Genomic DNA, 21,539 nt, shown 5'->3' with positions numbered 1-21,539 from the left:
AGCCATTAAGGTGACACAGAACAAATGGTTAGAGATGAGCACGAACCAGTTTGTCCCATTTATCCTGGTAAATGTCTTGGTAAATTAAAACGATGTGAAACTGGTTTCTGTCTGTTGTCATTCCTGAGGTCTAATTTATGCGCATTGATTCATTTGCGTAGAGATTGTCCCATTTGTCCTATGTAGAGTGCAGATTTATTTATTTATTAGACTTCTACCCTGTCCATCTAGACCAAAGGTCTACTCTGGGTAGCAAATGGGCACTGTTGGCAAAAAAGGGGCATAAATAAAATTAGTAGACGAACAGGTAGAATCATGAAGTTGCAAGGGGCCTATAAGGCCATCAAGTCCAACCCCCAGCTCAATGCAGGAATACGAATCAAAGGATATCTGCCAGGTGGTTGTCTACCTTTGTCTTGAAGGCCTCCAGTGTTGGAGCACTCACCAACTCTCGAGGTCACTGGTTCCACTGCTCTAAAAGTTAGGACGTTTTCTTGCTATTCAACCAAATCCTGTATCTTGAGCCCATTGTTAAGTGTTAAATAGATCCTGCCTTTCCTCTGTATAACAACCTTTCAAGTATTTGAAAAATGCTATCATATCAGTTTTCTTTTCTCAAGGCTAAACATGCCCAGTTCTTTCAGTCTTAAGAAGTTTGGGGGAGTATGTTTTTTTGTGCCAATTCCATACATACACACCACAGTTGATGCACCCTCTCTCCTCTTTTCATGTAATGCTTACCTGTTACTTACCTGGGAGCCCTTTCTCTCCTTACCCTGACTTCCTTGGGATCGCTTTCTGTGCTTTCTATAGACCTTTCCTCCACTATAATTTAAGTAAGGCTGATTGTCTTTTTTAGCTCCATCTAGAGGCCTATTAAGGGCCTCTCTCACTAATCCTTGTGAGGAGATGAAACCCCAAGGACTGGGAGGATCCCAAAGAAATCAGGAGGAAAGGTGTAGTTGATGAGAAGGACTCCTGCAGAGCATCAGTCCATGGGAGGGGGGGGAGGAAAAAGGATCCAAGCCCTCTTGCCCTAAAAAGGACAGGCAAGCTTCCTTTGCTCCCAAATCCCCCTCAGAGGAAGGTCCCTCTGAGACAGGTGAGGGAAAAGGATGAGAGGGGAACTGGAAAAGGTGCAGAAGAGAGCGACTCAAATGAGGACTGGGCTGGGGCCCCTCCCTGATGAGGAAAGGCAACAGGTTTTGGTGCTCTTTAGTCCAGAGAAAAGGTGCGGGGGGACAGGGGACGGACATGATTAGGATGTATAAAATGATGCAGGGCAGAGATAATGTGGATAGAGGGGAGCTGTTTTCCCTCTCACACAATATCAAAACCCTCAGGGGAAATCCACTCCAATTGAGTGTTGGTAGAGTGGGAAAGACCCTGATGTTGGGAAAGTGTGAAGGCAAGAGGAGAAGGGGACGACAGAGGACGAGATGGTTGGACAGTGTCATCGAAGCGAACAACGTGAATTTGACCCAACTCTGGGAGGCAGGGGAAGACAGAAGGGCCTGGCGTGCTCTGGTCCATGGGGTCACGAAGAGTCGGACACGACTAAATGACTAAACAACAAAGAGCAAGAACAACAAAGAGTGAGAGAAAATATTCCTTGACCCAGCATGTGGTTAGTCTGTGGAACTCCCTGCCACAGGTTGTGGAGATGGCCTCTGGCCTGGATACATTGAAAAGGGCATTGGACCGATTTCTGGAGGAAAAGCCCACTGCTGTATAATCTCCAGGCTTCAAAGGAAGGGACCTCCAAATGCCAGATGCAGGGGAATGGTATCTAGTCGTCTCATGTGCTCCCAGAGGCATCTGGTGGGGCCGCTGTGAGATACAGGGAGCTGAAGTAAGAGGGGCCCCTTGGCCTGATCCAACACAGGGCTCTTAAGTTCTTATGAGGGCAGGCGCCTCAGAAGGTCCCAGGGATGAAGGGAGGGAAAGGGGGCACCGCAGGCTGTATGTGTGCGTGCGTGCGCGCGTACAACTGAGGGAGGGGAAGAAACAATAGTTGGGGAGGAAGGGAGGCTCTTCCCCCCCCCTCCGCCATGCCCCCATTTTCTCTTTAGGGCCGGCTGAGAGAAAGGTGAGATGGAGGCGGCAGGAAGGGGGCAACGTTACACCCCCATCTCCTTCTTCCCCCAATAGCCCTCCTCCTTTCTCCTCCAAGAGCTCACCTGGAGGGCCAAGAAAGGTGGGGAGAAAAAAAGGGCGGGAAGGAAAAAAACGACAACAACGACCCCACCCTCCCCCGCAGCCTCTTCTCTGCGCAGGCGCGTCGCTTCCAGGCGGTGGCGGGCTGCTTGTCAACTGAAAGGAGGAGGGGAAGGGAGGGAAACGGCGCATGCGCGGTTGAGCGGCTGACATGGCAACGGTTATGACGCGGGGGGGTTGTTTTTGCGTTGATTTCTTGCCCTCAGAGAAGGTTTCCCCCTCAGGAGAGGTTTTTAAGAGGGACGGTGTTGACGGAGAGGATGTTCTTCCCTCATGTCAAACCTGGGACGCTTGCTCTATTAACTGAGAAGTAGTTAGCGGCCTTCCTGACAGAAGTTCGTCAGGTGATAAGTAAAGCAGAGCAAACGATTCCTGCCCCCTCGCCATTTCCTCATGAGGAGAGACGATGAGGAAGGTGTGAATGAAGGCTGATCCGCAGCTCCCTCATCTCGTCGACTCAGAGAATACCGTTTTTCCCTCAGAAGGGAAAGTGTTGTTTATTTTGTGTGTGTGTGTGGAAAACTGGAGGGATAACAGCTTTCTTCATGGATAATTTGTGATTTTGCCTCTTTATGTGTGGTGTAGTTAGTGGAACTCCCAGTTTTCTCCCACCCCCTCGATCTAGGGGGGGAGGGAGAGCAGCTGCACCCACACATCCCCTTGAAGCTCCTTCTCCACGTCAGAAGGGCGGCAGGTGGCTGGCTGGCAGAGATCCCTCACCCATGAATGTCTCCCCACAGCTCCCATTTTGGAATGAAACACAAAGAATCTTGAAACCTCCTGGCTTCCCACAGAAGAAAGCTGGTGCTGCAGACCTGGAAGATGAATTGGTGACTGATGGATTAGTTTAAAATATTTTTACCCTACCTTTCTCCTTGAAAGGATTCAAGTGGGTTTATTTACAACAATTTTTAAAATGTATTGGTTTATTTCTTTTTAAATGTTTGTACACTCACTGTAGTTTTTAAATATTGTAAAATAGTCAATAAAAACACTTTAAAAAACATCTACTCTAGTAGGCCTTCCACACTGAAGACAAATTCATTGTGTCCAGCTCCCTGATTTTGCTGGTTTCGGGACTGCCTCCTTGCCTCAGCCTGCTGAACAAGTGGCTCTTCAAATTGGGAGAGGCCGTGATGCACCGCCTGCCTCCAGGCTGAATGCTCGGACGTCAAGGTTTCCCATTCCTAAGGCCTTCAGATCCCGCTTCCAGATCTCCTTGTATCACAGCTGCGGTCTCCCTCTGGGTTGATCTCCCTCCACCAATTCCCCATACAGGAGATCTTTTGGAATCCGACCGTCAGCCATTCTCATGACATGCCCAAGCCAGCATAGATGTAAAAACATCAGAGCACAGCAATCCATTCAAAAAAGCAAAAAAAAAAAAAAAAAAAAAAAAAAAAAAAAAAAGACCCCACGAAAAACAAAGCAAAGCCTATTGCTTGTATACTCCCCCATAGCGCAAAACACTCTCTGGGCGGTTTACAAGTTAATTAAGCAGGCTACACATTGTCCCCATCCCCCAGAGAGCTGGGTACTCATTTTACCAACCTTGGAAGGATAGAAAGCGGAGTTAACCTTGAACCGGCTGCCTGGGGTTGTCATGAGCATCGTTTTGGCTGCACTACAGCAGTCTAACCACTGTGCCACCCTCCTCAGGATCCCTCCAGCCAGGGCAACTGTTCTGGAGTCAAATATGAACCCTGTCACACTGCCCTGACAATCGCAAGCAAGAAACTTGCCCCCGCCTGACTTGCAACAGGCTTACTTAATGCTGCTCTTGGAGCCACCACTCGGAGAAGCAGATCAGCAGCCATTGGAGCTGCTGTGACAAGAGAGTTCTATGTTTCCTGAAACCAGCCCCCATTAATAATCTGTATTTTGGAGCTGTTGAAGTTTCTGAACTCTTGCGATCAGCAGCCCCAATGTAAAACATGTTACTGTACAGTAATCCAACTGGGATATAATTAACCCATGTGTCACCGTGGCCAGTAAAGACTTCTCTATGAGTGGGCATACCTGGTGCATCCGTTTTAATTGTGCAAAGGTGCTCTTGGCCACTGCCAAAACCTGGTTTTTCAGGCTTCGAGACAAATCCAGGAGCACCCCCAAGTTGCTTTGTATTTTCAGGGGAAGTGAAGAAGCCTTCCGGCACAGGCTACAACCCGTTCTGCATTTCAACTGACTAGGAGCACCTTGGTCTTCTTTGGATTAAGTTTCAATTTATTCATCCTCATCCAGTTCAGCATTTCAAACTAATGTTACTTCTGTGCCATTTTAGGTAACTGCCTCACAATTACTAATAATTATGTGCCATTAGGTTGTTTCCTTGATACATTCACTCCAAGCCCATATGTTTTCCCAAGTGGGGGGGGGGGGACATAACTCCTACAACCCTACTGGTAAGGGATACAAGTAAATGAAAGAAAACCCTGATGTTTATCCATGAGTTCCATATGGAACCAGTGGGAGCCAAGGCTGATTCATAACGGATTGGATGTCAGACTAGGAGTTGGGAGGTTCCTCGTGAAATCCCAGATTTGTCCTGGCATTCCCTGGTGGGAAGGCAATGACAAGCCTGTCATCAAAAGTCTCACACAAAACCCGATGAGGGGAGACAGTGTGTGCCACAGTGGATGGTTTCGGAGGATGCAAGAAACCCGGGTTCAAATCGTTTGTATATGTAATTGTACAACATAGTAGGAGTATATTTTCACAGTGAAGTATTCTGACCAATCCGAATGTATCTGGCTGTCAGATGTTATACATATGTTATATGATATGAGTTTGTTTATTAGAGTATCTAAGTCTGTTAAGTTTTAATGAGACGCAAACATAACTAAGTCAAGTACAAATTTTATGTAACAATAGTTACATAAGTCAAGTACAATATGTCTAAGCACTGTGAGTTTATTCTACTCTACATATATTTTGAACCGTAAATATTCTTTCAGGTTTTTAACAAAGGCCAAGTGATCATTTTACTTACTATCACCTCCTGGCAAAAAGACACCCAAGGGGAGATTATGAATTTCTGCTCTGCAAGTGTTTTAACCACAGCGCTTGAAGCTGCTGTGCGCAAACTCAACAGTTGCATTTTATGTGATTTTAAAACTAGCCTAGGTCAACAAAAACCCTATTGGCCATGGAAAATGATCAGGAGAGTGGTGTCAATAAATAACCACTTCTGAACACCTTACATTTCCTAAAAATCTTTATTACAATTACGGGGACGGGGGGAGTTGACAGTAGTACTGTGTTTCCCTGAAAATAAGACAGGGGTCTTGTATCATTTTTTGCTCAAAAAAAAACAACAACCAACCAACCAACCACATTAGGGCCTATTTTCAGGGGATGTTTTATTTTTTTCACGTACAAGCATTTACATTTATTCAAATACAGTCATATCGTCTTCCTCTGATTGCTGCACAAGGGTGGAGGGCGGGCTTTCACTTAACTGGGGCTTATTTTGGGGGGGGTAGGGCTTATATTACGATCATTCTGAAAAATAATACTAGGGCTTATATTCAAGTTAGGTCTTATTTTTGGGGAAACGGTAGTATTCTCACTCAGAAAAAACATTAAAAATACTCTTGTCACCCCTGTTTTACCTTTCTACTACTATATCCTCAATAAATCTTTGAAACCCAAATAGGAAGTGATTTAGTTATAGCCAATTCTTTCAACGGCAAAGGAAAAATGTAAAAGTCAAATACAGGACAAAGTTTCAGACCACTGGACTTCCACTCTCATTGTGGGCCTCACTTTTTTCTATGGTATTTCCCAAGGCCCCACACAGCACAAGAAGGCCAGCAGAAGACAGAGGCCTTTTTTCCAGAGCAGATACTGAAAGAACAGGGTATCTGCAAATATACATATATCATCCCATCCCCCACATGGAAGAAGGTCCGGTTACCCTGGAAGCTTCAGCCACCAGATGGATAAAAGAATATGAAAACTTTGAAAGAGGATTTTTACATGTTGTTTTGCTAGATTCTCCCAGCGATAAGCTCTTGAATGCTAAACCCACAACCCACTGTTGTGAAAGCTCTTTCCACATCATATCTTTTGGCCAGAATCCTTGACATTACATTGGAAGCATGTGACCTGATTGTGTATTGTGCATTGCCTGGGTATAAAACCCAACAAAGTTAACTTCAGGAGACCTGGTGAAGAAATGAAGTCCAGTCATTGTATACTTTGCATTCTGTGAGCATTGTCTTCCGCGAGGCAGAGTTATCCTTCCAGATGAAGGTCTTCCCATATTCCATGCATTCCCTGTTCCTGTGTGAGTTCTTTGATGTGACCAAAGGCTACTCCTGTGACAGAAACTCTTTCCACATTCCATGCATTGATATGGTTTCTCTCCCTGTGGGTTCTTTGGTGGGAACGCAGATTTCCGTTGTGATTGAAGCTCTTCCCACATTCCATGCACATATATGGTTTCTCCCCTGTATGAATCCTTTGATGTCGTTGTAGATGTTCACTCTGCTGGAAGCTCTTCCCACATTCCATGCACTTGTATGGTTTCTCCCCAGTGTGGATCCTTTGATGTGAACTGAGGTCACTGCTACGACAGAAGTTCTTCCCACATTCAAAGCACGTATATGGTTTCTCCCCTGTGTGGATCCTTTGGTGTGATTGGAGGTACCCCTTCTGACTGTAACTCTTTCCACATTCAATGCATTTATAGGGTTTCTCCCCTGTGTGGGTTCTTTGATGTCTAGCATATGTGCCACTTTCACTGAAGTTCTTCCCACACTCCATACACTTGTATGGTTTCTCCCCTGTATGGGTCCTATGATGTGATTGTAGGTACTCCCTCTGACTGAAGCTCTTTCCACATTCAAGGCACGAATATGGTTTCTCTCCTGTGTGGGTCCTTTGATGTCGATATAGATGTCCACTCCAACTGAATTTCTTTCCACATTCCAGGCATGTATATGGTTTGTCCCCTGTATGTGTTCTTTGATGTGAACGAAGGCTACTGCTCTGATTGAAGCTCTTTCCACATTCCATACATTGATGTGGTTTCTCTCCAGTGTGGATTATTTGATGGGAACGTAGATGCCCACTCCGACTAAAGCTCTTCCCACATTCCAAGCATTTATATGGTTTCTCCCCTGTATGTGTTCTTTTATGTACCCACAGGTCTCTACTCGATCTGAAGCTCTTTTCACATTCAATGCACATATATGGTTTTTCCCCTGTGTGAATCCTTTGATGTCGATGTAGGTACCCCCTCTGACTGAAGCTCTTTCCACATTCCATACACATGTATGGTTTCTCTCCTGTGTGGGCTCTTTGGTGTTTACTATATGATCCATTGTCACTGAAGCTCTTTCCACATTCTATGCATGTATAAGGTTTTTCCCCTGTGTGAATCCTTTGATGTCGATATAGATGTCCACTCCAATTGAAGCTCTTTCCACATTCCATGCACGTGTACGGTTTCTCTCCTGTGTGGATCCTTTGATGTGAACTAAGGTCACTGCTACGACTGAAGCTCTTTCCACATTCAATGCATGTATATGGTTTCTCCCCTGTGTGGATCCTTTGATGTGAATTTAGATTGGTCCTCCGACTGAAGCTCTTTCCACATACCATACACAGATGTGGTTTCTCTCCAGTGTGGATTATTTGATGTGAATGTAGTTCCCCACTCCAACTAAAGCTGTGCCCACATTCCAAGCATTTATATGGTTTCATCCCTGTGTGTGTTATTTCATGTGAACTCAGATGTCTACTCGAACTGAAGCTCTTCCCACATTCCATGCATGTATATGGTTTCTCTCCTGTGTGGGTTTTTTGATGTTTACTACATGATCCACTGTCACTGAAGCTCTTTCCATATTCCATGCACATATAAGGTTTTTCCCCTGTGTGAATCCTTTGATGTCGATATAGATGTCCACTCCGATTGAAGCTCTTTCCACATTCCATGCACGTGTATGGTTTCTCTCCTGTGTGGGTCCTTTGATGTGAAAGAAGGTCATTGCTACGACTGAAGCTCTTTCCACATTCTTTGCATTCATATGGTTTCTCCCCTGTGTGGATCCCTTGGTGTGAACTAAGGTGGCCCCTCTGACTAAAGCTCTTTCCACATTCCAAACATTTATATGGTTTCTCCCCTGAGTGTGTTCTTTCATGTGAATTTAGATGGTCCCTCTCACTGAAGCTCTTCCCACATTCCATACATATGTATGGTTTCTCTTCTGCATGGGTCATTTGGTGTGAACTAAGGTCATTGCTACAACTGAAGCTCTTCCCACATTCCATACACATGTATGGTTTCTCTTCTGCATGGGTCCTTTGGTGTGAACTAAGGTCATTGCTACAACTGAAGCTCTTCCCACATTCCATACATATGTATGGTTTCTCTTCTGCATGGATCCTTTGATGTGAACTAAAGTCATTGCTACAACTGAAGCTCTTCCCACATTCCATACATATGCATGGTTTCTCTTCTGCATGGGTCCTTTGATGTGAACTAAAGTCATTGCTACAACTGAAGCTCTTCCCACATTCCATACATATGTATGGTTTCTCTTCTGCATGGGTCCTTTGGTGTGAACTAAGGTCATTGCTACAACTGAAGCTCTTCCCACATTCCATACATATGTATGGTTTCTCTTCTGCATGGGTCCTTTGGTGTGAACTAAGGTCATTGCTACAACTGAAGCTCTTCCCACATTCCATACATATGTATGGTTTCTCTTCTGCATGGGTCCTTTGGTGTGAACTAAGGTCATTGCTACAACTGAAGCTCTTCCAACATTCCATACATATGTATGGTTTCTCTTCTGCATGGGTCCTTTGGTGTGAACTAAGGTCATTGCTATGACTGAAGCTCTTCCCACATTCCATGCATGTAAATGGTTTCTCCCCTATGTGGACCCATTGATGGGAACTAAGTTTACTGTTCATGCTGAAGCTCTTCCAACATTCCATACATATGTATGGTTTCTCTTCTGCATGGGTCCTTTGGTGTGAACTAAGGTCATTGCTATGACTGAAGCTCTTCCCACATTCCATGCATGTAAATGGTTTCTCCCCTATGTGGACCCATTGATGGGAACTAAGCTTACTGTTCATGCTGACGCTCTTCCCTATTCCATGCATTTATACAGTTTCTCTTCTGTCTGGGTTCTTCTATGTGAAAGGTGATGTCCACTCATACCGAGAATCTTTCCAAGTGCCCTTCAGTTTCTACGACGTCTGCCCTCTGGGTGATTCGAATCTTTGTATAAGATCCACCACACTGCAGGTGGAGTTTGTATCCTCTTTAAAAGATAGACTTACATCTGCTGTTTCCCCACAGACTGGTCAGTTCCCTCTTCTTTTGTTTTGTGATGATCACTGGATCCAGGGTCTCAAAAACATCAGAAGCCAAAGACAGGATTACATCTATTTTTAATTTGCTTCTACGCTCCCCTTCATGGTCCGTTTTTGTTCCAGACTTCATTTTCCCTCTTTCATGCTGATTTGTTTTCTTGTTGTCTTTTTTTAAAACCTGAAATAAAAGGGGAAAGGTTCCTCAGTTAAGAACAGAAGTGGAAAGGATCATTTCCAACTTTCCAAAGTAACCCTCCTCGACTGAATCCCCTTTAAGATTCACGCCCCGTGCAGAATAGGCCAAATGTATGTCTAGAGGAGTTGTCTAAAATGGGACCTCAACCAACAGCTCCGTTCGCAAAAATCTACATCGACTTGCGAACGGAGCCTCCACCTATGAACGAAAAAAAGGTAGCGGAAAAGGGAGGGAAATTGAAATTTACCCTGCTTTTTTTTTCCATTCCATTCAAATCGTTGGTGGCAAAGAGGCTGCTCTTTTGCCCCAACAGTTAAGAAAAGGGACCCCCAAGAGGTCTCCGATGGAGAATTTTAAATTTCCCGCCCTTTTCCGCTGGCGCAGTCGGACCTCCAGGAGCTTTCCTGAAGCCATTGGAGACCTCCCGGGGGTTCCTCACCCAGGCTTTTCCAGAGAGTAGGCCAGGCCTACTGGGGAAGGCCTCCCCTGATGGGCCCGGTCTACCAGGTTTTTACGGGGAGTAGACTGGGCCTACCGGGGGAAGCCCTCCTGAAGGAGTTCCTATGGGAACTAATGCCTCTACCTAAGAATGAAAAACAGCAGATACAGATTAAATGATTTTCAATGCATTCCTATGGGAAATGGTGCTTCGACTTAAGAACGTTTCGACTTAAGAACGCAGACCCAATTTGGGTCCCACCTCTAGCAGAGCAACCATAATCCCTCATATCCAGTTGTTCTTCCCCTTTTTCCTATTTCAAAGTTTAGGTTAATTCAGTTCTTTTTTTAAAAAAAAAACTTCAGTTTATGAATGTGGGATATTGTGCTTGGAAATGGTCCAGTATTGTAGCACAATGTGACGCCCTCATTGCCAATAGGAAAAAGGATGTCAAGCCTTACATAGCAACGGTTAGCCTGAATGCTGACAACACCCATGGCAGCAATCAAGATGGTTTACAGGATCCCCTCTTGTGCTCACTACCATTCACACTGAAAAGCAGTCCTGACAGTTACTTTGCATTTAGGTGAAAAGTGGTGAACTGATGAAAAAAGAAGTCGGCTTCTGGGATGGTCCTTTGTGTGGTGTCAGTTTGCGAATGGTAGTGGTGGTGGTGGGACACCTCTTCAACCCCTCAACAATTCGCCTGTGGTGTTTCTCATGTGTCCCTGATTCCCCATCCCATTTCACGTAGACATGAAAAACCTGGAAGAGGCTGTCCAGGATTTAGTGGTCTGGTACCATCAGGAACAACAGGTAGGTTTGGCCTTGGAGTTCAAAACGAAGCAGGGCAAAGGCTAATAGAGTTTTGTCAAGAGAACAAGTTTGTCATCACAAACACTCTTTTCTAACAACAGAAGAGGCGACTCTACACATGGATATCACCAGATCGGCAACTCCGAAATCAGATTGATTATATTCCCTGCAGCCAAAGATGGAGAAGCTCTATACAGTCAGCAAAAACAAGACCTGGAGCTGATTGTGGCTCTGATCATCATCAGCTTCTTATAGCAAAACTCAAGTTTAAACAGAAGAAAGTGGGGAAAACCACTGGCTAGTCAGGTATAATCTAAACCAAATCCCTTATGAATACACAGTGGAAGTGAAGAACAGATTTAAGGAACTAGATTTGGTGGACAGAATGCCTGAAGTACTTGGATGGAGGTTCGTAGCATTCTACAGGAGACAGCAACAAAAACCATCCCAAAGAAAAAGAAATGCAAGAAAGCAAAGTGGCTGTCCAACAAGGCCTTACAAATAGCAGAGAAGGGAAACTAAATGCAAGGGAGATAGGGAAAGTTACAGAAAAGGGAATGCAGACTTCCAAAGAATAGCAAAGAGAGACAAGAGGATCTTCTTAAATGAAATAGAGAAAAATAATAGAAAAGGAAAAACCAGAGGTCTGTTCAAGAAAATTGGAGATATTAGAGGAAAACTTTGTGGAAATATGGACATGAATGGTTGGGATCTCACAGAAGCAGAAGACATCAAGAAGAGGTGGCAAGAATACACAGAGGAATTATACCAGAAAGAGCTGGATGTCCCAGACAACCCAGATAGTGTGGTTGCTGACCTAGAGCCAGACATTCTGGAGAGTGAAGTCAAGTGGGCCTTTGAAAGCATGGCTAACAACAAGGCCAGTGGAGGTGATGGCATTCCAGTCGAACTATTTAAAATCTTAAAAGATGACGCTGTTAAGGTGCTACATTCAATATGCCAGCAAGTTTGGAAAACTCAACACTGGCCAGAAGACTGGAAAAGATCAGTCTACATCCCAATCCCAAAGAAGGGCAGTGCCAAAGAATGCTCCAACTACCGTACAATTGCACTCATTTCATACACTAGCAAGGTTATGCTCAAAATCTTCCACGGCAGGCTTCAGCAGTAGGTGGACCAAAAAATCCCAGAAGTACATGCTGGATTTCGAAGGGGCAGAGGAACCCGAGAACAAATCGCTAACATGCACTGGATTATGGAAAAAGCCAGAGAGTTCCAGAAAAACATCTACTTCTGCTTCATTGACCACAACAAACTATGGCAAGTCCTTAAAGAAATGGGAGTGCCTGACCACCTTATCTATCTCCTAAGAAATCTATATGTGGAACAGGAGACAACAGTTAGAACTGGATATGGAACAAATGATTGGTTCAAAATTGGGAAAGGAGTATGACAAGATTGTATATTGTCTCCCTTCTTGTTTAATACATCAGGACTGGATGAATCCAGAGCCAGAATTAAGATTGCCAGAAGAAATATCAGCAACCTCCATTATGCATATGATACCACTCTGATGGCAGAAAGTGAGGAGAAATTAAAGAACCATTTAATGGGGGTGAAAGAGGAGAGTGCCAAAAATGGTCTGAAGCTCAACATCCAAAAATCTAAGATCATGGCCACTGGTCCCATCACTTCCTGGCAAATAGAAGGGAAGATATGGAAGCAGTGACAGATTTTACTTTTTTGGGCTCCCTGATCACTGCAGATGGAGACAGCAGCCACGAAATTAAAAGACGCCTGATTCTTGGGAGGAAAGCAATGAGAAACCTCAACAGCATCTTAAAAAGCAGAGACATCACCTTGCCGACAAAGGCCAGCATAGTCAAAGCTATGGATTTTTAAGTAACAAAGTATGGAAGTGACAGCTGGACCACAAAGAAGGCTGATCACCGAAGAATTGATGCTTGTGAAGTGTGGTGCTGGAGGAGACTCTTCAGAGTGCCCTGGACTGCAAGGAGAACAAACCTATCCATTCTAAAGGAAATCAACCCTGAGTGCTCACTGGAAGGACAGATCCTGAAGCTGAGGCTGCAATCCTTTGGCCACCCCATGAGAAGAGAAGACTCCTTGGAAAAGACCCTAATGTTCGGAAAGAGTGAAGGCAAGAGGAGAAGGGGAAGACAGAGGATGAGATGGCTGGACAGTGTCATCGAAGCAACTCACATGCATTTGACCTAACTCTGGGATGCAGTGGAAGACAGGAGGGCCTGGCGTGCTTTGGTCCATGGGGTCACAAAGAGTCGGATATGACTTAACGACTAAACAACAACAAACCATCAGTGTAGTGCTGACACTCAACTCTTATCTGCTTTTAAAGAAATTGTAGGAGAAAATTCTCTCAGTCTCTTAGGCCCCAGTGTGTGAAAAGTTCTTGAAGAGACGGACCTTTGGAGGGTGGTGGGAAACTAGGAAATCTTCTAGCCCGGCAAAGCAAGAACTGCTTTTGGGGGATCCTTTGAAGGGAGAGAAATGGACAAAAACCTTCTCACCTTATTCTGGAATGGCAGATCACCCCGAGACAGGCCTTGCTCTTCTTCGGGTTTTGTGTTTTGCAGAAGAGGTTGTTTGAGGCTTTCCTAGTGCCTTCTTCTGTATTGACTCTGTCCCTCAAATTGCCACTCTGGAACTGAAAGAGAGGATTTTTTTGAAGTCACATGATCCCTGGGAAGAAGCAGTTTAGAAAGATGAATGGAATCTACTTATTGGTATGCTTGTAGAACACAACATTTCTGATTCTTTGAATATTTTTTTCCTAGCGCCTTCTTCTGTGTCCACTCTCTCCCTCAAGTTGCCCCTCTGGAACTGAAAAAGAGGAGAGTGTTCCTGTTTAAGTCCCCCTCAACTCATTTCGTTCCAGTCATCCAGTAGGGATGTCACTAAGGCGTGTGATCATCCCGTCCAGATCAAACCTCTCCAGGGACCCGAGCAGCTGGTGTCCATTTTGAATCTGATCCAAATGGAGACCCTTTGAAGTTCAAGAAAAGAAAAGAGGGGGGGAGGGGAGCATGGGGGGGAGGGAGGGAGAGGGGTCTCCTCTGGCCGCCCTGGAGCAGGAAGGCTGCCCTGCTCTACCTACTGAGCTCTGCTTCTCCCACCCCACACAGGCTTCTTCCACTTAAGAGATGGAAACTTCCCGGAAACCTTCACATCCGAGGCTCCAAACTCTCTGGATCAGAAATGACGATTGGGGGTGGGTTTAAAATAAATCGCTGGTAGAGATTGGCTTCTGGGAGGGGCGGCTCAGCGCTCCGGACGGGGGGTGGTGGTGGCGGCGATGCCGGGCGATCCAGGTGGTCCTTCCTTCTTCCTCTCCCCCCCCAGGAGCCCCTTTGGAGGCGGACCTCGCCCTCCCCCCCCCCCGCGCTGTCGGGACCCGGGAGGGGCGCCTCCCTCCCCAACCCCTGCCTGGGGGGGGGTCCCCTCCAAACACCCCCCCATCCCGGTAGCCCCACTTTCTTATCCGCACGTCCGGCGGTCCCCCTTCCACCCTCCTTCCCTGCAAGTCCGTCAGCGGCTCCCACCGCCTGTGCCTCGGGACCCTCGGCTGCCCGGGCGGGGGGCGCTCCTGGGGGGGGTTTCCTCCCCCTTCGAGGGCATCCTCCCCCTCCCTTCCTCAAGGCAGGCTCTGCCCTGGGGGGGTGCTTTCCCCTCAGAAGGGAGGGGCCTCAACCCCGTTTTTCCACGCCCCCCTCTCGACCCCCCCCATCCCATCAGGGCTTCTCCTCCCGCCGCCCCCCCAAAGAGTCCCGGAGAATTCCCGAGCTTGGCGGCTCCTCCTCTCCCTCCCTCCGGCTCCGCTGCCCGCTTCGGGTCGCGCCTCTCGCTTCCCTCCCGGTCCTCAAAAGCCACAGGGCTCCCCCGGGGGGGGGGAGAAATCATCCCCTCTCCCTCGCCCGCCCACCCCTGCCAAGGACCTGTCTCTCCCGCCCCCCGTCTGCCTCCCCTTCGCGCAGGGGGTCTCCTACCTTGGCCTTTCCTGCTCGCCCTCCACGTGTGGATGCAACTCCCTTTCTTCCCCTTTCCAGGAAATCGCGGGGCCCCTCCTCTTCCTCCCAACCCCCCCTCCCCGGCTTGGCTGGGACCTCCCCCCCTCCGGCCCTCCCTTGCCCTCCCCCCCATTAGTTGCCCTCCCAGGTGGGGATCCGCCTCCAGGTCTCCAGGTGATCCATCAGGTTCCAAGGAAGGCATCATCTTCCCAGGAGCCTCTTTCTTATGAGGAAGAGGAAGCCGGTGGGGTGGGGGCGGGGTGGGGAAGCCGGTGGGGTGGGGTCGGAGTGTGACCCTCCCCAGTTCTTCTCAAGCAAGGAACTCCTTCACACACACACACACACACACAAAAGATAGGCATGCCCCAGTCCAGCCCGCTGAGCACACCAGGGCTTCTTCTGTATCTCCCCCCCACACACCTTTTTGAACCAGAAGGCGGATGAAGAGTTCTGTGATCTGCCATCAAGTCACTTAGGAAAAGGGCTAGAGCCCTTATTTTCTAGAACTTTCTCTGGGAACTTGGAGTGCCCGGTTCTCATTGGACCTCCAGGGCTTTTCTCTATTTATTCCACAACCACCCCCAAAGATCGGCACCCCTTAAATTCCTGGAGGCATCTGTTGTGGATTTGTCCATGCAGAGGTTTCTAGAGACCTGGGGAGGTGGGTTCCTACTCCTGAGAAAGCTTCCTTCTGCCCACATCCACAGAGAAGGCGTTCCTCCACCTCCCTCCCTTGGATGACAAAAGAGAGAGGGAGGAAGGGAGAAAGAGAGAGGGGCAGTCTTCACCCCACTGTTTAAGCCCCCCCCCACTTTCCCCTCCCTGCCTTCTCCGTGGCTGCCCCTCTTTCTCCTCCTCCTCCTGTAAGCAGTGTAAGCAAAACAAACAACAAACAAAAAAAGCTAAAAAAACGTTGTGGCCCCTTAAAGATTGACAGTGAGCTTCCGTGGATGAAAGCCACTTCCTCAGACCAGGTGGGTCAGGCAGTGAGAAGGGAAGTACAGCCGGGAGATACGGTAGGTGCAAATTATTAACCCAGGGAACCTCTTCTAAAACTACCCCCCCTGCAAGAGATTTCACCAGGACTCTTCCTTCCGTTTCTGCAAGATTCATGTTGGGGGAGATTTCCACCTGGGGAGACCCTAGAGGTTTCCATGGCTCTCCTTCTCTTAAATACAGATGGATAACGAAAGAGCCCGGAGAATGCTGAACCGAGACTCAACAGCTCTCTTTCGGGAGGTGGAAGGCCGCAGAGTCCACGTCGTCAACCAAACAGGGGTGGCTTTGGCCAGGAAAAAGGTATTCGGAAACCTTGGCAGGGACCAGTCCGAGGGAGTGACCTTCCCTGACTCCAAAGCTGGCCTCCGTCTCCCTTTTCAGATTTTTGGGAAGAGGCCAAGGTACAACACCCACCCTTGTTTTTAAATAAACATTCGGCGCCGTGGCTTGTCGGCAGATTACTCTCCCCACTGAAGCTCCTTTTCCATCTAGGAACAGTGGCCGGTGGGTAGTCGGGAAGGAGCGTCGATGCATGAAGGTCCCCTTGCGGCAGGCTTTGCCAGCGGACGTGGTCGACCTCCATCCCTCGTCCAACACATTTCTCCCTGGCTCAGAAACTCCTAGCCAAGTGCCAAGGCTTCTTCCCTCCCTGATGGTGATTTATATCATTTTGGAAAGAAAAATAAAGAAAACTCTCATGCATTTCCCGATTCTCCTCCCTAGTCTTCTTAACTGTCTAATTTCCACATCTTGCTGGAACAAAAGGAAGGTCCATCTTTCTCCAGAACCTCTCCCAATATAAGTTTATCTCGATTTTTATGGAATTTTATTTCCCCCCCCTGTCTCTAGTCCCTTCCAGTTCTATGCCATCTGTGCCTGGTGGGGGGAATTTTTCTGGGGACCCTCTCCTGTGCCCTGTCAGCACAGCTGTGATCCACTGGTGGGGGGATGATGAGGGGTGGCCTGCAAGGGGACACCCCAATGGGGCAACGGCCCTTGGCATGCCAGTCCCTCACGTTCTTTGGAGGGGTCACTAGGAATTTTGAAACCTCCTGGCTCCCCACGGGAGGAAAGAGCTGGTGCTGCAGATGTGGAAAATCAGCCCTCCACCCAGGGCAACTCTTCAGGGGGAGAGAAGAACCAAATATGAACTCCGGAAGCCTCCCCTGAAACTCCCAAGCAAGAAACCTACTCCAGTCTGGCTTGCAACAGCCTTACCTGATGCTGGTTCTGGAGCCATCGCTGGGAACAAGCTGGCAATATAGTCCTAGAACACAAGTACTTTGCACAAGGTCGTTCCCATTACACCAGCAAACACAACGTCTGGAAACACCAGTGGGAGAGGGACCTTGGTGAATGCCCCCTTGACCGCTTGAAGTAGGCAGCTGAGATTTCTTCAACCTGGGACCCCAAACCAGCTCTTAAGGACACCCCTTCTCCCCAACCAAGCCCTCTCCCCCTTTTGTTATCTCACCCGCCAGCATGGGAGCCTCCCTCTCTCCTTCCATTTTGGACGCCACATTTGACACCATCCAGGGTTTGAGCCCTCGGGATCCACCCAGGATTTCCGCAGATCCGCTGGAGGAGAGACTCGTGGTTCTAGACGGGCCCCTCTTTGCTCTGGAGACCAAAGGAGGGGACAAAGGAGGCTTCTGAGTAACAGCTCGCTCTGATCAGCTGACTAGTTTGGGCCCAATGAACAGCTTCTCCTTCATCACCAATTCTTGATTGATTGATTGATTGATTGATTGATTGATTGATTGATTGATCGATTGATTGATTGATTGATTGAATTTACGACCAGGCCACTCTGGGCAGCTGACAATAGTGTGCAAAACAATGTTCAAAATATGATAAAAAATAAATAAATTAAAACGTAACCAAATAGGGTAAATTGAAACAGATGACAATAAAGGTGGTAAAAAGGGGTGATGGAGAGGATGGCAAAAAGGATGGTTAAAAAGGGAGGCCGAGATCTTAGTGGGTCCAGGGAAGCCTGGCAGAAGAACCAGGTCTTCAATGCTCTTTTGAAGTTGTCCACCGAGGGTGCCCGGCAGATCTCAATAGGCAAGTTGTTCCATAGGCGGGGGGGGGGACAACCACCGAGAAGGCCCAGTTTCTTGTTCTTTCCCTCCGGGTCTCCTTTGGAGTCAAGGCCCTCAACCACCCTGCCTGTAAAGAATGGGTATCATGGACAGATCTGGCTGGCAGCAGGCCTTTTGAAAGGTCATCGTCGTTTAGTCGTGCCCGACTCTCTGTGACTCCATGGACCAGAGCACGCCAGGCTCTCCTATCTTCCACTGCCTCCCGGAGTTGTGTCAAATTCATTCTGGTAGCTTTGATGACACTGTCCAACCATCTCATCCTCTGTCGTCCCCTTCTCCTCTTGTCTTCACACTTTCCTAACATCGAGGTCTTTTCCAAGGAGTCTTCTCTTCTCATGAGATGGCCAAAGTATTGGAGCCTCAGCTTCAGGATCTGACCTTCCAGTGAACATTCGGGGTTGATTTCCTTTAGAATTGCTAGGTTTGTTCTCCTTGCAGTCCAGGGGACTCTCAGGAGCCTTCTCCAACACCACAATTCCAAAGCATCAATTCTTCGGCGGTCAGCTTTCTTTATGGTCCAGCTCTCACTTCCATACATTACGACAGGAAAAACCATAGCTTTGACTATGCTGGCCTTTGTGGGCAAGGTGATGTCTCTATTTTTTAGCATGCTGTCAAGGTTTGTCATCGCTTTCCTCCCAAGAAGAAGGCTTCTTTTAATTTCGTGGCTGCTGTCTCCATCTGCAGTGATCATGGAGCCCAAGAAAGTAAAATCTGTCACTGCCTCCATATCTTCCCCTTCAATTTCCCAGGAGGTGATGGGACCAGTGGCCATGATTTTCGTTTTTTGGATGTTGAGCTTCAGACCATTTTTGGCGCTTCCTCTTTCACCTTCATTTAGAGGTTCTTCAATTCCTCCTCACTTTCTGCCATCAGAGTGGTATCATATGCATATCGGAGGTTGTTGATATTTCTTCCGGCAATGATGGGAACTAAGCTTATTGTTGATGTTGAAGCTCCTCCCTATTCCATAAATTTATACGGTTTCTCTTCTGTGTGTCTTCTTTCATGTGAAACTTGATGTCCACTCATACTGAGAAACTTTCCACATGCCCTTCTTCATTTTTTTGTGTTGATTATTAGATTAAGGTTCTCAAAAACATCAGAGGCCAATGAAGCACAGGATTGCTTCTCACTGTTTTTTCATTCGCTTCTCCCATCCCCTCTATGGTCCATTTTAGTCCCAAACTTCATTTTCCCTATGTCATGCTGATTTTTTTTTCTTTTTGTCCCTTTTCCCCCTGAAATAAAAGGGGAAAGATTCCTCAGTTCAGTATAGAAGCAGAAGGGGTCATGCCCTGTTTCATCTTCAAGGATCCGTCCCTCCTTAGCACCCTATGCTAAATCTGTTCTTTTAGAATAGGCTTCCCTTCCCTAGCTAAACTCTATGACTCTCGGACTGCATCCTAATTCCTTGGCGGATGTCATGAAACTCCAAGATCAGAGAAGCTTGTGGGTCCATCATAATGGACCTTTCTCTAGTATGTCTAGAGGAGGATGTCTAGAGGAGTCCTATATTTCATTGTTTCTTGAACAAGTCGATGTATGCAAACAAAATAGAGAAGCAGCATAAGAAGAGTTCTATCTAGTGACTGTTTCAAAATCAAGTATCAAAAACTGAGCAAGAAAGTTTCAAATATGTGGCAATGAAACCATGTCAATTATATTTTTAGAATATAATTTTTAGAACAAAACAACTGTATCTATTACATCAATAAAATTGTAACATTTTGGGTCTTACCTCTAGCAAAGCAACCAGAATCCATCATCTCCAGTTATTTTTCCCACTTTCTTTCCCATTTCAAATTGTAGGTTAATTCAGTTCTTCAAAAAAATTTCACTTTATGAATGTGGGCCATTGTCCATCTGGACACATGATTCCAAAAGCCAGGAAATCGCTCAATATTGCAGCACAATATCATGCTCTTGTTGATAGCAGGAAAAAGGATACCAAGCCTTATATAGCAAAGGTTAGCCTGAATGTTGACAAGACCAATGGTAGCTGTTGAGATGATTTACAGCAATGTTCCCCAACCTTGGGCCTCCAGATGTTGTTGGACTTCAATTCCCAGAAATCCTGGCCAGCAGAAGTGGTGGTGAAGGCTTCTGGGAGGTGTAGTCCAACAACATCTGGAGGCCCAAGGCTGGGGAACACTGATTTACAGGGTTCCCTCTTGTACTCACTACCATTCACACTGGTTGAAAAACAGTCCTGACCATTGCTTTGCATTTGGGTGAGAAATGGGGAACTGAGAAAGAAAGGAGGCACCTTCTAGGATTGTCCTTTGTGTGGTGTTACTTTGTGAATGTAGTGATGCTGGGGTACTCCTCTTCAATCTCTCAACCATTCACTAAGGCGTGCGTCATCCTGTCCAGATCAGACCTCTCCAGGAATGGGCCCAGTTGGTGTCCTTGTTTAAATTGTGCAAAGGCACACTCCTTGAGAAACCGGGGGGGGGGGGGGCTCCAGATGCTTCCAGAAGGAGACACATCGCTGCTGGAGGAGGAGCCCACTGGGAGTTGGGCGGGGGGAGGGACACCTTTTCTCCCTCCCTGGGATCTCTCTCAGAGGGGGGCCTTCCTTCTCTCCTCCCTTCCCCCCCCCCAAAAGCACATTTTGGATCCAGTCTCAATGGAGACCCTTTTAAGTTCAAGTAAAGAAAAAAAGGCGGAGGGGCGCATGGGAGGGAGGGGGGTCTTCTCTGGCAGCCCTGGAGCACGAAGGCTGCCCTGCTCTACCCACTGAGCTCTGCTTCTGCCACCCCCACAGGCTTCTTCCCGGTCGAGAGGGAAACTTCCCGGAAACCTTCACATCTGGAGCGGGGGGGGACCTTGGCATCTGGAGCCGAGAGGGTCCAAACTGTCTGGATGAGAAACGACGATGGGGGGGGGGGGGTTGAAATAAATCTCGGGGAGAGATTGGCAGCCGGGAAAGGAGGCTTCTCGGAGGGGCGGCTCAGCGCTCCGGACGGGGGGGGGCGCGATGCCGGGAGACCCAGGTGGTCGTTCCTTCTTCCTTCCCCCCCCAGGAGCCCCTCTGGAGGCGCATCTCCCCCTCCCCCCGCCGTGGGGACCCAGAAGGGGCGCCTCCCTCCCCAACCCAAGCCTGGGGGAACCTCCAACCCCTCCCCTCGGCCCGGCGGTCCTCCTTCCACCCTCCTTCCCTCCAAGTCCGGCAGCGGACTATGCCTCGGGACCCTCGGCTGCCGGGAGGGGGAGCTCTTGGGGGGGTTTCCCTCCCCCTTCGAGGGCTTCCTTGCCCTCCCTTCCTCAAGGCAGCCTCGCGGTTGTGGGTGGAGGCTTTCCCCCTCGGAAGGGAGGGGCCTCAACCGCGTTTTTCCACGCCCCCTCTCTTAACCCCCCCATTCCCATCCGGTCTTCTCCTCCTGGGGGGGGGGGGTGCCAAAAAGAGTCCCGGAGAATTC

At 47.7% G+C, this 21,539-nt stretch overlaps 1 protein-coding gene across 1 annotated transcript; it reads right to left on the bottom strand.

The window, feature by feature from the left end:
- Nucleotides 1–5,558: 5,558 nt before the first annotated feature.
- LOC110070143 (uncharacterized) lies at nucleotides 5,559–20,356 on the bottom strand. The gene is given in 5 exon segments (XM_078386887.1): nucleotides 5,559–6,588; nucleotides 6,591–9,730; nucleotides 13,514–13,650; nucleotides 17,484–19,355; nucleotides 19,856–20,356. Coding segments are annotated over 2 exon segments (3,033 nt in total). The 5' UTR covers nucleotides 9,340–9,730; nucleotides 13,514–13,650; nucleotides 17,484–19,355; nucleotides 19,856–20,356; the 3' UTR covers nucleotides 5,559–6,304.
- Between the last annotated feature and the right edge of the window lie 1,183 nt (nucleotides 20,357–21,539).

This window comes from Pogona vitticeps, chromosome 2 (genome assembly GCF_051106095.1).
Source record: "Pogona vitticeps strain Pit_001003342236 chromosome 2, PviZW2.1, whole genome shotgun sequence".
NCBI lineage: Eukaryota > Metazoa > Chordata > Lepidosauria > Squamata > Agamidae > Pogona > Pogona vitticeps.
This window is presented reverse-complemented; position numbering and strand designations above follow the sequence as displayed.